Here is a 16,502-nt window from a genome sequence, read left to right as displayed (position 1 = left end):
AACATATATATTGTTGTCCTCGTCAATCTACACACATTACCACATAGTCACAAAGCAAAAACAGGTCATTTTATCGAAAGATATGAAAAATATAAAATAAACACCTTATTTACATAAGTATTCAGACCTTTTGCAATGAGACTCAAAATTGAGCTCGGGTGCATCCTGTTTCCATTGACCCTCACTGAAATGTTTCTACAACATGATTGGAGTCCACCTGTGGTAAATTCAATTGATTGGATATGATTTGGAAAGGCACATACCTGTCTATATAAAGGTCCCATAGTTGACAGTACATTTTAGAGCAAAAACCAAGCCATGAGGTCGAAGATTGTGTCGAGGAACAAATCTGGGGAAAGGTACCAAAACATTTCTGCAGCATTGAAGGTCCCCAAGAACACAGTGGTCTCCATCCATCACTCCAGAAATTTGGAACCACCAAGACTCTTCCTATACCTGACTGCCTGGACAAACTGAGCAATCGGGAGAGAAGGGCCTTGAGGTATCCAAGAACCCAATGGTCACTGACAGAGCTCCAGAGTTCCTCTGTGGAGATGGGAGAACCTTCCAAAAGGACAACAATCTCTGAAGCACTCCACCAATCAGGTCTTTATGGTAGTGGCCAGAAGGAAGCCACTCCTCTAGAAAATTCACACAGCGGCAGGGACTAGGAGACTAGTCAGGATCAAGGGAAAGATGAAGAGAGCAAAGTACAGAGAGATTCCTGATGAAAATCTGCTCCAGAGCGCTCAGGTCCTCAGACTTGGAAGGTGAACCTTCACCCCACAGGACAGCGACCCTAAGCACACAGCCAAGACAACTCAGGAGTGGCCTTGGGACAAGTCTCTTAATGTCCTTGAGTGGCCCAGCCAGAGCCCGGAATTAAATCTGATCGAACATCTCTGGAAAGACCTGAAAAATAGCTGTTCAGGGACGCTTCTCATCCAACCTGAGAGCTTGAGAGGATCTGCAGAGAACAAATGTGAGAAACTCCCCAAATACAGGTGTGATAAGCTTGTAGCATCATACCCAAGAAGACTAGAGACGGTAATCACTGCCAAAGGTACTTCAACAAAGTACTGAGTAAAGAGTCTGAATAGTTACGGAAATGTGATATTTCAGGTTGTTTTTTAAAATGTATATTACTGTTTTTACTTTGTCATTATGGGGTATTGTGTGTAGATTGATGAGGGGAAAAAACTATTAATTCCATTTTAGATTAAGTCTAACGTTACAAAATGTGGAAAAAGTGAAGGAGTCGGAATAATTTCCGAATGCACTGTACATGAAGTTACTCATCCCTTGTTAAGTGTCTGACCCATAAAGAAAATAAGTATATTACAGGGGAAATTGCGCTGCAATTACTTGTGTAGAAATAAAAGCAGGTTGTAATGTACATTACTCTTCTGTATCCCGTTGGGCTCCAGTAAGAAGCCTATAGAGTCAAAGCCCCTGGGACTCTTGTGTAATGCTGCTTTAATCACTGGGCTGTTAAGGTCTTAGCTCTGGCTTTAGCCCCGGGCTCATACTTCAGAGAGTTGGAGCTCTATAGAGAAGCTGAGGCCTGAATCGCTGACTCATAGCCCTTGTTATATATATAGCAGCGGGGAGGGTATAGCATATAGGCTATATCATGCCATACTACGTGATCAAGTATGACATACAGTACCAGTCAAAAGGTTGGACACCGACTCATTCAAGGGGTTTTCTTTATTGTTACTATTTTCTACATTGTAGAACAATAGAAGACACCAAAACTATGGAATAACACATGTGGAATCATGTGGTAACCAAAAATCTAAATATATTGTAGATTCCACCCTTTGACAGCTTTGCATACTTTTGGCATTCTCTCAACCAGCTTCTCCTGGAATGCGGAAATCATCCGTTCACCAAATCTGCATCTCACAAAGACACGGCAGTTGGACAATAGTTGAGAGAATGCCAAAGTGTGCAAAGCTGTCAAGGCAAAGGGTGGCTACTTTGAAGAATCTCAAATATATTTTGATTTAACACTTTTTTGGATACAACATTATTCCATGTGTTATTTAATAGTTTTGATGTCTTCGCTATTATTCTACAATGTAGAAAATAGTAAAAAACAAAGAAAAACCCTTGAATGAGCAGGTGTGTCCAAAGTTTTGGCTGGTAATGTGTGTGAGCGGGGGCTCTCTGTTGCTTTGTAAACAGGAGATATGAACAGAAGGAGTGTTTTCTACAAGGAGACCGATAGGTCGAAGTCAAATGAGAGTCAGTGGATGAGCTGAAACACAGCTAGGTCACAGCTCCACATTTTAATCCACAATTACAATTGAATCCTCTGATTAAGTAAATACAGAAATGTGCTGCATTGGAAACCTCAGTAAGGCTGCTTCATTGAAGTTCACTGAGTGGGTAACAGTCAGGTAATGTCCCCAGAATATGCAATTATGCAGGCAAGTTATTGCCACTTCTGATTGCATTTCTTCAGTTTTCATTAATATTCAAGGTCTTTGTGACTGTCACTCATTTAAGTTTAGTTAGAGCTCTTTATTATGTGTTGCAAGGTAAAAGTCATTTATATTTACTTGCACCTAATATAAAAAGTATATAGTCAAAACACCAAAAATGCTATCAATAGGGCAAACTATGACCCTAGGAATTAGTAGGGAAAAAGAAAGTCCCTTCAAGGACAGATCTAGCTACGTACCTTCCCACAGGCCCGGCAGTGGTGCCTCCTCCTGGTGAACGTGAACTTCTGCCAGCAGTTCATACAGTTGGGAGCCTCCGAATCTGGCACCCAGGGGGGTTGCTTGCACCCCAGCCCATTCTCATCCTCCACCTCCCTCCCCTCTGAGGACCCAGACCCCTCCTCAGCAGGCTCACCAGGGTAGGGTGGGGGCTCCGACAGCTCGTTGTACCCCACACTGCTCACGTAGGGCTCTGTTGGGGAGTACCCTGGGCAGGGCACACCCAGTTTAGAGGGGTCCTGAGCAAGATTGGGGCTGGGAGGAGAGGGGCTCTGGTCCACCTCCTCCCCAGCGTCGGTGCTATCTGTGGGGCTACTGGGCCCCTGGTCCTCCCCTACTGCTGGAGGTGCCCTGGTTGCTTGGCAGTGCAGCTGTTTGGGTCGGGCCCCTCCAAAGTAGGGTGGTGGGAGGTTACTGGGACTACTGGGGTCCTGGGAGGGCATGGAGGGGGCTAAGCTCACACTTCCCTCTGCAGACGCGGACGAGGTCCTGTCGCTATCCAGGTAGGCCAACCCCTCCCCTCGGCTCCGGCTGTAGCTCTGCAGCTCCTCCTCCACCAGCCGCTCCTCCAGGTCCCCATTGAGCTCAGAGAAGCCCTCGTCCTGGAGGTTCTCCCCGGGCCTCTCGCAGTGAGGGACTCCCTGGTCCTCCTCACCTTGAGCCTCCCCACGGAGGAAAGCATCCAGCTCCTCATCCGTCACCAGCAGCCCAGCCTGGTCACTCTCCGGCAGGTACTCAAAGCCAAACTCAGGGGGGTCCACCGGGCTTAGGCTGGGCTCTGAGGGAGGGGACGCAGGTCGCTCTGGAGACATGGGGGCCGGCTGGACCTCCACTTGAGAGAAGCTGACCTGGGAGACGGGGGGAGCTGAGACAGCCAGGTGGAAAGGCATAGTTGTCATCTCTGGGCTCTCTGTATTAGGGGACTGGACTGAGAGGTCTTCAGGGGCAGAATCAGGGCTGGTACAATCCTCCACAGTCCCAGGGTTCTCTGGGAGACTGACTTCCCCCTGCACCTCAGATGCAGACAGGGACACTGCCTCTAAGTTCTCAGTTGGGACAGCCTCAGCTACCTCTAACCCTCCTCCCATGGCCTCCTCAGGGTTCTTGGAGGCCACCAGGGCCCTGCACATGGACACGGCCATGGGCAGGCAGGACAGGGCTGAGGGGCTCTCAGACACAAAGCCACTGCAGTCCTCAGAGTTAGGTTCCTGTCCAGTGCAGCTCCCAGAACTCTCTACTTCAGCCAGCTCAGAGTACCCCTCGCTCTCATCCCTGACATCTGTGGCGATATCACACGTGGGTGTGTCCTCTGTCTTGGTGTCCATGGCAACGGGCAGGACTACAGGCTGGTCCTGGTGGTCAGGTGAGTTCTCCAGTTGACAGTTGATAAGTGACACCTCTATGCCCGCCTCCTCTCCCTCCGTCTCTCCAGACTCAGAGTTTCTCAGCGAGGGGGGATTTGTGGGCTCACAGGCTCTCTCCACAGCAGCAGGCAAAATCACATCGAGCAGACTGAGAGAGGCAGCATAACCACCAGAGTCCAGCCCCAGCAGCACCTCCCCTCCCCCGCCAAGAGCCTCCCTCCCCTCAGTACTCCCATGTCCGGGACCCAGACCCAGGCCTGCTGAGGCTTCCCTAGGCAAAGCCACCACGGGGCTGGTGAAGTCCACCAGAAGCTCCTCCTCCAGCCGGCTCTCTGCCACATCCAGCTTACTGAAGGCGGTGTGGCTGTTGGCCTGGAGGAGGTGGGCTGAGCCTGTGTCACTGACCAGATCACACACAGGCTTCAGGGCCCGGTCTGGGCAGGGCGGTGCAGAGCTCTTAGCTGACCCCCGGCCGTCTACAGAGGAGAGCAGGTCCACCCCAGTGAGGGGCCGGGCCTTGGTCTCACACTCCACAGAACTGGGGCTAGGATGGTCGGGGGAGCTGGAAGCAGAGCCGTAGTGCAGGGAGTTGAGGTCAGGGAGAGAGTGTGGAACTGGAACTTTGGAGGGTTCCGGAAGGAAACCCTGGGCGCCCAGAGAGTGGCCGGGATATGAGGGAGGCGACAGGGAGACTGATCTGCACTCATGCTCATCTTGTGGGGAAGGGAAAAGTATCCGTTAATCAGTTCTGTTGTTAATATCTCACCAGAACAAGTGAGCGACAAGTTGTCAAATAAATTACACCACAAGTTTCACATTTAAAAAAAATATATATATATTTTCACGTAACACTACACCCCTCCGACCTTCCCTCAACATACAGAAATGAAAAACATGCTACCGAATACATTTTTTTCAGACAGTAGTAACCCGTGTCTAACCTGTATTGAGACAGTAGTAACTAACCTGTATTGAGACAGTAGTAACTAACCTGTATTGAGACAGTAGTAACCCATGTCTAACCTGTATTGAGACAGTAGTAACTAACCTGTATTGAGACAGTAGTAACCCGTGTCTAACCTGTATTGAGACAGTAGTAACTAACCTGTATTGAGACAGTAGTAACTAACCTGTATTGAGACAGTAGTAACTAACCTGTATTGAGACAGTAGTAACTAACCTGTATTGAGACAGTAGTAACCCATGTCTAACCTGTATTGAGACAGTAGTAACTAACCTGTATTGAGACAGTAGTAACCCGTGTCTAACCTGTATTGAGACAGTAGTAACTAACCTGTATTGAGACAGTAGTGTCTAACCTGTATTGAGACAGTAGTAACCCGTGTCTAACCTGTATTGAGACAGTAGTGTCTAACCTGTATTGAGACAGTAGTAACCCGTGTCTAACCTGTATTGAGACAGTAGTAACTAACCTGTATTGAGACAGTAGTGTCTAACCTGTATTGAGACAGTAGTAACCCGTGTCTAACCTGTATTGAGACAGTAGTAAGTAACCTGTATTGAGACAGTAGTAACCCGTGTCTAAACTGTATTGAGACAGTAGTAACTAACCTGTATTGAGACAGTAACTAACCTGTATTGAGACAGTAGTAACCCGTGTCTAACCTGTATTGAGACAGTAGTAACCCGTGTCTAACCTGTATTGAGACAGTAGTAACTAACCTGTATTGAGACAGTAGTAACCCGTGTCTAACCTGTATTGAGACAGTAGTAACCCGTGTCTAACCTGTATTGAGACAGTAGTAACTAACCTGTATTGAGACAGTAGTAACCCGTGTCTAACCTGTATTGAGACAGTAGTAACCCGTGTCTAACCTGTATTGAGACAGTAGTAACCCGTGTCTAACCTGTATTGAGACAGTAGTAACCCGTGTCTAACCTGTATTGAGACAGTAGTAACCCGTGTCTAACCTGTATTGAGACACTAGTAACCCGTGTCTAACCTGTATTGAGACAGTAATAACCCGTGTCTAACCTGTATTGAGACAGTAATAACCCGTGTCTAAACTGTATTGAGACAGTAGTAACCCGTGTCTAACCTGTATTGAGACAGTAGTAACCCGTGTCTAACCTGTATTGAGACAGTAGTAAGCCGTGTCTAACCTGTATTGAGACAGTAGTAACCCGTGTCTAACCTGTATTGAGACAGTAGTAACTAACCTGTATTGAGACAGTAGTAACCCGTGTCTAACCTGTATTGAGACAGTAGTAACTAACCTGTATTGAGACAGTAGTAACCCGTGTCTAACCTGTATTGAGACAGTAGTAAGCCGTGTCTAACCTGTATTGAGACAGTAGTAAGCCGTGTCTAACCTGTATTGAGACAGTAGTAAGCCGTGTCTAACCTGTATTGAGACAGTAGTAACTAACCTGTATTGAGACAGTAGTAACCCGTGTCTAACCTGTATTGAGACAGTAGTAACTAACCTGTATTGAGACAGTAGTAACCCGTGTCTAACCTGTATTGAGACAGTAGTAACCCGTGTCTAACCTGTATTGAGACAGTAGTAACTAACCTGTATTGAGACAGTAGTAACCCGTGTCTAACCTGTATTGAGCCAGTAGTAACTAACCTGTATTGAGACAGTAGTAACCCGTGTCTAACCTGTATTGAGACAGTAGTAACTAACCTGTATTGAGACAGTAGTAACCCGTGTCTAACCTGTATTGAGACAGTAGTAACTAACCTGTATTGAGACAGTAGTAACTAACCTGTATTGAGACAGTAGTAACTAACCTGTATTGAGACAGTAGTAACTAACCTGTATTGAGACAGTAGTAACTAACCTGTATTGAGACAGTAGTAACTAACCTGTATTGAGACAGTAGTAACTAACCTGTATTGAGACAGTAGTAACTAACCTGTATTGAGACAGTAGTAACTAACCTGTATTGAGACAGTAGTAACTAACCTGTATTGAGACAGTAGTAACTTACCTGTATTGAGACAGTAGTAACTAACCTGTATTGAGACAGTAGTAACTAACCTGTATTGAGACAGTAGTAACTAACCTGTATTGAGACAGTAGTAACTAACCTGTATTGAGACAGTAGTAACTAACCTGTATTGAGACAGTAGTAACTAACCTGTATTGAGACAGTAGTAACTAACCTGTATTGAGACAGTAGTAGCTAACCTGTATTGAGACAGTAGTAACTAACCTGTATTGAGACAGTAGTAACCCGTGTCTAACCTGTATTGAGACAGTAGTAACCCGTGTCTAACCTGTATTGAGACAGTAGTAACCCGTGTCTAACCTGTATTGAGACAGTAGTAACCCGTGTCTAACCTGTATTGAGACAGTAGTACCCCGTGTCTAACCTGTATTGAGACAGTAGTAACCCGTGTCTAACCTGTATTGAGACAGTAGTAACCCGTGTCTAACCTGTATTGAGACAGTAGTAACCCGTGTCTAACCTGTATTGAGACAGTAGTAACCCGTGTCTAACCTGTATTGAGACAGTAGTAACCCGTGTCTAACCTGTATTGAGACAGTAGTAACCCGTGTCTAACCTGTATTGAGACAGTAGTAACCCGTGTCTAACCTGTATTGAGACAGTAGTAACCCGTGTCTAACCTGTATTGAGACAGTAGTAACCCGTGTCTAACCTGTATTGAGACAGTAGTAACCCGTGTCTAACCTGTATTGAGACAGTAGTAACCCGTGTCTAACCTGTATTGAGACAGTAGTAACCCGTGTCTAACCTGTATTGAGACAGTAGTAACCCGTGTCTAACCTGTATTGAGACAGTAGTAACCCGTGTCTAACCTGTATTGAGACAGTAGTAACCCGTGTCTAACCTGTATTGAGACAGTAGTAACCCGTGTCTAACCTGTATTGAGACAGTAGTAACCCGTGTCTAACCTGTATTGAGACAGTAGTAACCCGTGTCTAACCTGTATTGAGACAGTAGTAACCCGTGTCTAACCTGTATTGAGACAGTAGTAACCCGTGTCTAACCTGTATTGAGACAGTAGTAACCCGTGTCTAACCTGTATTGAGACAGTAGTAACCCGTGTCTAACCTGTATTGAGCTCAAAATCATCCAGCAGCTTGTCCAGGTCGCACACAGCAGCCTTAAAGAAGCTGTCCATGCTGGGCTGTCCGTGGGAGACCGGCTCCACTCACGCCTTCACCTCCTGGAGAAGAGAAACAGGAAGTATTATGTTATCTTTATCTATTGGTCTTATGTGGACAGGATGAATGCATTTTGATCGACATTTCAGTTTCCACATCAGTGTTAAAATGCTGTAGTTCTTGGCTATGAAGCTAAGCTTTCACCCACAGTCCCCAGACAAGTTGAAAAATTAATAACATATCAATTGTTGACCAAACAGTCAGCAGAGCACGTTCTCCAGCTGATTGTGTACTTCAGACTCTGACCCCTGCTCTCAATGTCTGTGGGGTAATCTATAATCAAAAGATCTACAAGACAGAATTTCTCCAGTTTCAGTGTAATGACATGTCAACTGGCATCACAATTTGTATTGTGAGACTCCACCTGTCTGACCTGAACTCACCTTGCATTGGTTAAAGACTACAACAGGCCCAGCTAGGTAGCTAGCTTGCCAGGAGCCAGTATTAGCAGCTGGGCTAATAAAACAATAAAATAAATCTGGTCATCTAGCTATGGACCTAGCTTATGCCGGTCGTGACAAATTTCACTAGTTGGGCTAGCAGGTAGGGTTAGGAGTTAGGCTAAAGGGTTAAGGTTAGGGTTAGCCAACATGCTAAGTAGTTGCTAATTAGCTAAAATGCTAAAGTTGTCGGTGAAGAGATTCGAACTTGCAAGACGTTCCTGTTGTACTCACCCGGACCAACCACTACCTTAAACCAGCTGTCGTATGTAACCATTAAATCCAGTGTCCTGGATTTAATTTTAATATGTTACATCTTGTCTATGAGACCAGGTTGATGTATGATCAGCTATTAGCTAGCATCCATGCTGCCTAATATTTCCTAATCAAGGCAATGTTAAGTCTAATACTAGTTAGCTAGCACTAGGTTATAACTAGAAGTGGAATGGCTAACATTAGCTATGTATTCGTTCAATTAGGATTAAAGGGTAAATCTCAAACCCAATTTCCTTAAAATTAACTAAATAAATGCATTCAGGTGAGAAGTTGTGGGTGGGGAGAATTGCTCATACATATTCATTTGGGGTGGGTAAACGTAGTTGTAACTGATCAACACTTTCTCTCTCACTAAAGCATACTTACCAGAAATCAACTGGCACACTCTGAAAATACAATTATGTGCATCGCAAACATATACACTTCTGAACAGTTAGTTCACAGTGGTAAGGCGCCGAGTTCCTGACATCTATTGCCACTTGAGGTGTAAATTCAAATCCCCCAAGTAGCACCAAAATAAATATTTGAAATGTGGACTCACATTTATTGAGGTATTGCGTTGGGAAGAAAAGTGTAATTCAACCCGCATTGCAGTATTTACGCAGTAGCTCTTCTTCCAATGGTGAAATTACCTTTCTTTATCTCTTTGGTACTATTTTCCCAAGTATGTGGTACAATTTCACAACTTACTACAAAACTCACAACAGATCATCAAGGCAGTTCTCACAACAAAGTACAACACCCAAAATCACACAGTAGCTTTTTCACCAAACCTAATCCGTGTTTCATCTAGAAATAACTTTCATATAAAGTAATTGGCTTTCACAGTACAAGGCTCGCAATACTTATTTGATTCTCTTCTCAATTGTTTAAAATATATTTGACCATCACTTAATTCAACTGCGCTTAATGGTTAATCACTTAACCGTTTGGTAAACCATATCTTTTAAACTGGTTTGTCCTCTATATATGGATTTAGAGAACTACATGAATAGTGTATTTGTAACATATAAACATCTAAATGACATGTATGATACATAATGACTACTGGTTATTGCTAATTGATTTCAGAAAGTGGTTACCACAATTGGTCCCCATATAAAAATTGTGAACACTTTCAATTTCTTTCAACATGGAGCAGGATAGACAGCAAGGAAGAAATCAAAGAGCTCGTGGACAAGGTGCCCGTTAGAGAGGTGGGCATGTGCCTTATCAAAGAGGTGTGCATGAGCCCTGTCAAAGAGGTGGACATCAGAGAGAAGGAAGCAGATGGGTGCCCGCCAGAGAGGTGGGCATGTGCCTTATCAAAGAGGTGTGCATGAGCCCTGTCAAAGAGGTGGACATCAGAGAGAAGGAAGCAGATGGGTGCCCGCCAGAGAGGTGGGCATGTGCCTTATCAAAGAGGTGTGCATGAGCCCTGTCAAAGAGGTGGACATCAGAGAGAAGGAAGCAGATGGCAGGGAACTGTTGTGTCTAATGAATTTTGGCCATCATCGTTCGCAGGACCTGCCAGATTAGTTCACTGCAATCTGAAAAGAGCAATTCGATCACTAAAACATGTTTTTGCCAACAAACAAACAAACAAAAGTTAAGTCTGCAGGATATGCATTATGCTTTACCATGGCATATTTTGTAATGCATGTAAATTCACAAAACATGTTACAGTATTCATACTGTATGATCTATTGCCAGTATACTCTGTTCTACCCTCAGAATTGACATTAGACCCCATAAAAAAAAATGTTTTAACCTTTATTTAACTAGGCAAGTCAGTTAAGAACAAATTCTTATTTTCAATGACGTCCTACCGGGGAACAGTGGGTTAACTGCCTGTTCAGGGGCAGAATGACAGATTTATACCTTCTGAGCTCGGGGGTTTGAACTTGCAACCTTCCGGTTACTAGTCCAACACTCTAACCACTAGGCTACCCTGACGCCCCATGGGGGTAGCCGTGGCAGTGTGCTGACCGACCAGCAGAAGAGGGCAGTGGTGAAAATGGTGAGGGCCAGGAATGACATACAGTTGTGAAAAATAAAACAGGCCATTGAGAATGACAACACCTTTGCCAATGTGGCAACCATCAGCCTAACAACAATTGCCCGTTTTTCAAAGAGCCACCAGGTATCTATAAAACACATTTACCTGGTGCCTTGAGAGAAACAACGATCAGGTGAAAACTGCAGGCAGGCTATGTTCAGGTGTAGCACTATATACTGTATTACTGTTACTACTTGATGCACATGCTACTTCACAATATCATATTGGAACTAGACTGTAAAAATAACTAACCAAAATATATATTTTTATATGGTGCTTGATGATGCTGTGTGACATCATAAGCAGATCTTTGTTGTTGAAGCAGGCCAAAACCTGGCGCTGTGGGCGGAACCTCATCGGCCAATGGGCGACCGTCCAAATGCCTGGACAAGGTGGGGGAAACATCTCCATGTGCGCAGATATTTCAGAAGATGATGTGGGAGGACATAGTCCATTACTTGGATCCTACAATGCCACACACATTGTGTTTCTCAATTAAATTGAGCAGGCCTGTCAAGGTGAAGGGGGTCACCTATGTCATTGTGTGGGACAATGTCAGGTTTTGGGCCCATCCCCGATTTGTGACCTTATATCTGTCCCCATACTCTCCTTTCCTCAACCCTTTAAAAGGATTTTATTTTTCAGCATGGAGGTGGAAGGTGTACTATCGCCAGCCACATAAGCTTGCCAGGCTCCTTCTGGCAATGGATGAGGCATGCGGCGACATCAATACAGACCAATGTCAAGCTTGGATTAGCCATGCCAAAAGGTTTTTCCAGCAGTGCATTAACAATGAGGACATTCACTGTGATGTGGATGAGAATTTATGGCCAAATGCTCAAGACAGGCTTGATGCAAATTAATGCGCGCTAAACGTGGTTTTATTTTCCTTCATTTCATTTCTTACATTTCTTTGCAATTATATCTGAAAAATAAAATTTTATTTTGCATGAATGATTGTAGAAGATGTCTTCATTGATCACCCCTTCGATTAGACATCGGCTAGATATTATGGAAATTTGGTTGAGTAATGTAAGAGTATTGCCTAACGTGAAAATCGAGTAGTTACTGTAGTTTATAGTACTGTTGTAGCATATTACTTTCAGCACTTCTAAGGGTGATTTGAAACACGTATCTTGCAATGTTTGCTATTGGATTAACTGGTAGTTAATATTACTAAATTGAAAAGATCATTATGTTGATTAAACTAATGTTCTCATTACATTTCACAATAAACTTATATTTTGAATCGATGGTTGTGTGCTGAGAGATGTTTACAATCCAAATGAATACACAATGACAGGTTTTGAATGAAAGACTGTCTGCGTTACAAGTGTGACCTGTTAGTAGTTGTAGGTTTTCACAAATATGTGGTACATTTTCACAACTCTTAGTACAAAACTCCAAACAGAGCGACCCCTCTCACAGGTATGTTTTCACTTTTTAGAATTAGAAGTGTGTGGCAACAGATTAAATATTCTAAATAAAAGGATTTGGGAAAATAATATAGAGTTACCAGTCAAATTTTTGGCAAACCTACTCATTCAAGGGTTTCTTTATTTTTACTAAACGATACGATGATATAGTTAGCTATAATCCTCAAAGCCGACATGTTTCTTTTCTTTAGGTAAAAGCACAGCACTTTGAATGTGCCCAATTCCATGTTAAAAACACCTGGAAACTAGGAAATCTCCGACTTCAAGACAACTGTGCACTCTTGACAAAAGAAAACTAGCTCCGACTGGAAAAAATAGTTTTGAAATATCTTCCAACTCAGAATTCCAAGTTGGGAACTCGAGCCTCTTTCTAAAGCTCCGACAATCCAACCTGAAGATCACGGTTGTCATGATTTGACCTTGACGTCGACCCCCCCCCCCCCCCCCCCCCCCCCCGACCAGAGGTCGGGCTGCCTTCTGAGAAGTGAGTGAGTAAACTTCCACTACCAACCATTATATTGGCCAACGTGCAATCCATGGAAAATAAAATGGATAATCTACGATTAAGACTATCCTACCAACGGGACATTAAAAACGAATATATTATGTTTCGCAGAGTCATGGCTGAACGACGACGGGGATAATATAAAGCTGGATGGGTTTATTGTGCAACGGCAGGGCAGAGAAGCTACGTCAGTTAAGATGAGGGGTGGGGGTGTGTGTCTATTTGTCAATAACAGCTGGTGCACAATGTCTAATATTAAAGAAGTCTTGAGGTATTGCTCGCCTGAGGTAGAGTACCTCATGATAAGCTGTAGATAACACGATCTACCAACAGAGTTCTCATATAGATTATTCGTAGTCATCTGTTTACCACCACAAACCGATGCTGGCACTAAGACCACACTCAACGAGCTGCAAGCAAACAAGAATATGCTCATCCAGAAGCGGCGCTCCTAGTGGTCGGGGTCTTTAATGCAGGCAAACAAAACCCGTTTTACTTCATTTCTATAAGCATGCCACGTGCAACCAGAGGGAGATTTTTTTTTAAACATCTAGACCACCTTTACTCCACATACTGACACGCATACAAAGCTCTCCCTCGCACCCCATTTGGAAAATAATTGCTGCTGACAAGTAGAAACGAAAGCAGGAAGTAGCAGTGACTTGCTCAATACGAAAGTGGTCAGTTGATGCGGATGCTACAGGACTTTTGCTAGCACAGACTGGAATATGTTCAGGGATTCATCCAATGGCATTGAGGAGTATACCACTTTTTTTCACCTTTATTTAACCAGGTAGGCTAAGATAAAGCATAGCAGTGTGAACAAACACAGAGTTACACATGGAGTAAACAATTAACAGGTCAATAACAGTAGAAAAAAAAAAAAGAGAGAGTCTATATACATTGTGTGCAAAAGGCATGAGGAGGTAGGCGAATGATTAATTTTGCAGATTAACACTGGAGTGATAAATGATCAGATGGTCATGTACAGGTAGAGATATTGGTGTGCAAAAGAGCAGAAAAGTAAATAAATAAAAACAGTATGGGGATGAGGTAGGTAAAAATGGGTGGGCTATTTACCGATAGACTATGTACAGCTGCAGCGATCGGTTAACTGCTCAGATAGCAGATGTTTGAAGTTGGTGAGGGAGATAAAAGTCTCCAACTTCAGCGATTTTTGCAATTCGTTCCAGTCACAGGCAGCAGAGAACTGGAACGAAAGGCGGCCAAATGAGGTGTTGGCTTTAGGGATGATCAGTGAGATACACCTGCTGGAGCGCGTGCTACGGATGGGTGTTGCCATCGTGACCAGTGAACTGAGATAAGGCGGAGCTTTACCTAGCATGGACTTGTAGATGACCTGGAGCCAGTGGGTCTGGCGACGAATATGTAGCGAGGGCCAGCCGACTAGAGCATACAAGAGAGCATGGGTGGTATAAGGTGCTTTAGTGACAAAACGGATGGCACTGTGATAAACTGCATCCAGTTTGCTGAGTAGAGTGTTGGAAGCAATTTTGTAGATGACATCGCCGAAGTCGAGGATCGGTAGGATAGTCAGTTTTACTAGGGTAAGTTTGGCGGCGTGAGTGAAGGAGGCTTTGTTGCGGAATAGAAAGCCGACTCTTGATTTGATTTTTGATTGGAGATGTTTGATATGAGTCTGGAAGGAGAGTTTACAGTCTAGCCAGACACCTAGGTACTTATAGATGTCCACATATTCAAGGTCGGAACCATCCAGGGTGGTGATGCTGGTCAGGCGTGCGGGTGCAGGCAGCGAACGGTTGAAAATCATGCATTTGGTTTTACTAGCGTTTAAGAGCAGTTGGAGGCCACGGAAGGAGTGTTGTATGGCATTGAAGCTCGTTTGGAGGTTAGATAGCACAGTGTCCAAGGACGGGCCTGAAGTATATAGAATGGTGTCGTCTGCGTAGAGGTGGATCAGGGAATCGCCCGCAGCAAGAGCAACATCATTGATATATACAGAGAAAAGAGTCGGCCGAGGATTGAACCCTGTGGCACCCCCATAGAGACTGCCAGAGGACCGGACAGCATGCCCTCCGATTTGACACACTGAACTCTGTCTGCAAAGTAATTGGTGAACCAGGCAAGGCAGTCATCCGAAAAACGGAGGCTACTGAGTCTGCCGATAAGAATATGGTGATTGACAGAGTCGAAAGCCTAGGCAAGGTTGATGAAGACTGCTGCACAGTACTGTCTTTTATCGATGGCGGTTATGATATCGTTTAGTACCTTGAGTGTGGCTGAGGTGCACCCGTGACCGGCTCGGAAACCAGATTGCACAGCGGAGAAGGTACGGTGGGATTCGAGATGGTCAGTGACCTGTTTGTTGACTTGGCTTTCGAAGACCTTAGATAGGCAGGGCAGGATGGATATAGGTCTGGAACAGTTTGGGTCCAGGGTGTCTCCCCCTTTGAAGAGGGGGATGACTGCGGCAGCTTTCCAATCCTTGGGGATCTCAGACGATATGAAAGAGAGGTTGAACAGGCTGGTAATAGGGGTTGCGACAATGCCGGCGGATAGTTTCAGAAATGGAGGGTCCAGATTGTCAAGCCCAGCTGATTTGTACGGGTCCAGGTTTTGCAGCTCTTTCAGAACATCTGCTATCTGGATTTGGGTAAAGGAGAACCTGGAGAGGCTTGGGCGAGTAGCTGCGGGGGGGGCGGAGCTGTTGGCCGAGGTTGGAGTAGCCAGGCGGAAGGCATGGCCAGCTGTTGAGAAATGCTTGTTGAAGTTTTCGATAATCATGGATTTATAGGTGGTGACAGTGTTACCTAGCCTCAGTGCAGTGGGCAGCTGGGAGGAGGTGCTCTTGTTCTCCATGGACTTCACAGTGTCCCACCTCACTCGCCAGCTTCATCAATAAGTGCATCGATGACGTCGTCCCCACAGTGACCATACGTACATTTCCCAACCAGAAGCCATGGATTACAGGCAACACTTCAAGCTAAAGGCTAGAACTGCCAGGTTTCAAGGAGCGGGACACTAATCCGGACGCATATAAGAAATCCTGCTATGCCCTCAGACAAACCATCAAACAAGCAAAGCATCCATACAGGATTAAGATTGAATCCTACTACACCGGCTCTGACGCTCGCCGGATGTGGCAGGGCTTGCAAACTATCACGGACGACAAAGGGAAACCCAGCCGTGAGCTGCCCAGTGACGCGAGCCTAGCAGACGAGCTAAATGCATGCATGCATGCAAGCAACAGCTGTTCCGGGCGACTGTGTGATCACGCTGACATTTTCAACTTCTCCCTGACCAAGTCTGTAATACCTACATGTTTCAAGCAGACCATCATAGTCCCTGTGCCCAAGGAAGCCAAAGTAACCTGCCTAAATGATTACCGCTCCGTAGCACTCACAAGGGTAGCCATGAAGTGCTTTGAAAGGCTGGACATGGCGCACATAAACATCATTATCCCAGAAACCCTAGACCCACTACAATTCGCATACCTCCCCAACAGATCCACAGATGACGTAATCTCAATCGCACTCCACACTGCCCTTTCCCACCTGGACAAAAGGACCACC

The 16,502-nt window shown here is 44.9% G+C and overlaps 1 protein-coding gene across 2 annotated transcripts in view; it reads right to left on the bottom strand.

Annotated features, from left to right (window-relative positions):
* LOC109873808 (zinc finger FYVE domain-containing protein 16) overlaps positions 1–16,502 on the bottom strand; it is a 51,396-nt gene that overhangs the window by 31,636 nt on the left and 3,258 nt on the right. For both annotated transcript variants that reach the window (XM_020465528.2, XM_020465529.2), the window contains exons 2-3: positions 8,141–8,255; positions 2,690–4,806 (exon numbers count right to left, since the gene is read on the bottom strand). In XM_020465528.2, coding sequence (XP_020321117.1) covers positions 2,690–4,806; positions 8,141–8,210 — 2,187 coding nt within the window. In that variant the 5' untranslated portion in view covers positions 8,211–8,255. The remainder of the gene's footprint in view (positions 1–2,689; positions 4,807–8,140; positions 8,256–16,502) is intronic.

The sequence above is a fragment of the Oncorhynchus kisutch genome, linkage group LG29, assembly GCF_002021735.2.
Source record: "Oncorhynchus kisutch isolate 150728-3 linkage group LG29, Okis_V2, whole genome shotgun sequence".
In the NCBI taxonomy this organism is placed as follows: Eukaryota; Metazoa; Chordata; class Actinopteri; order Salmoniformes; family Salmonidae; genus Oncorhynchus; species Oncorhynchus kisutch.
This window is presented reverse-complemented; position numbering and strand designations above follow the sequence as displayed.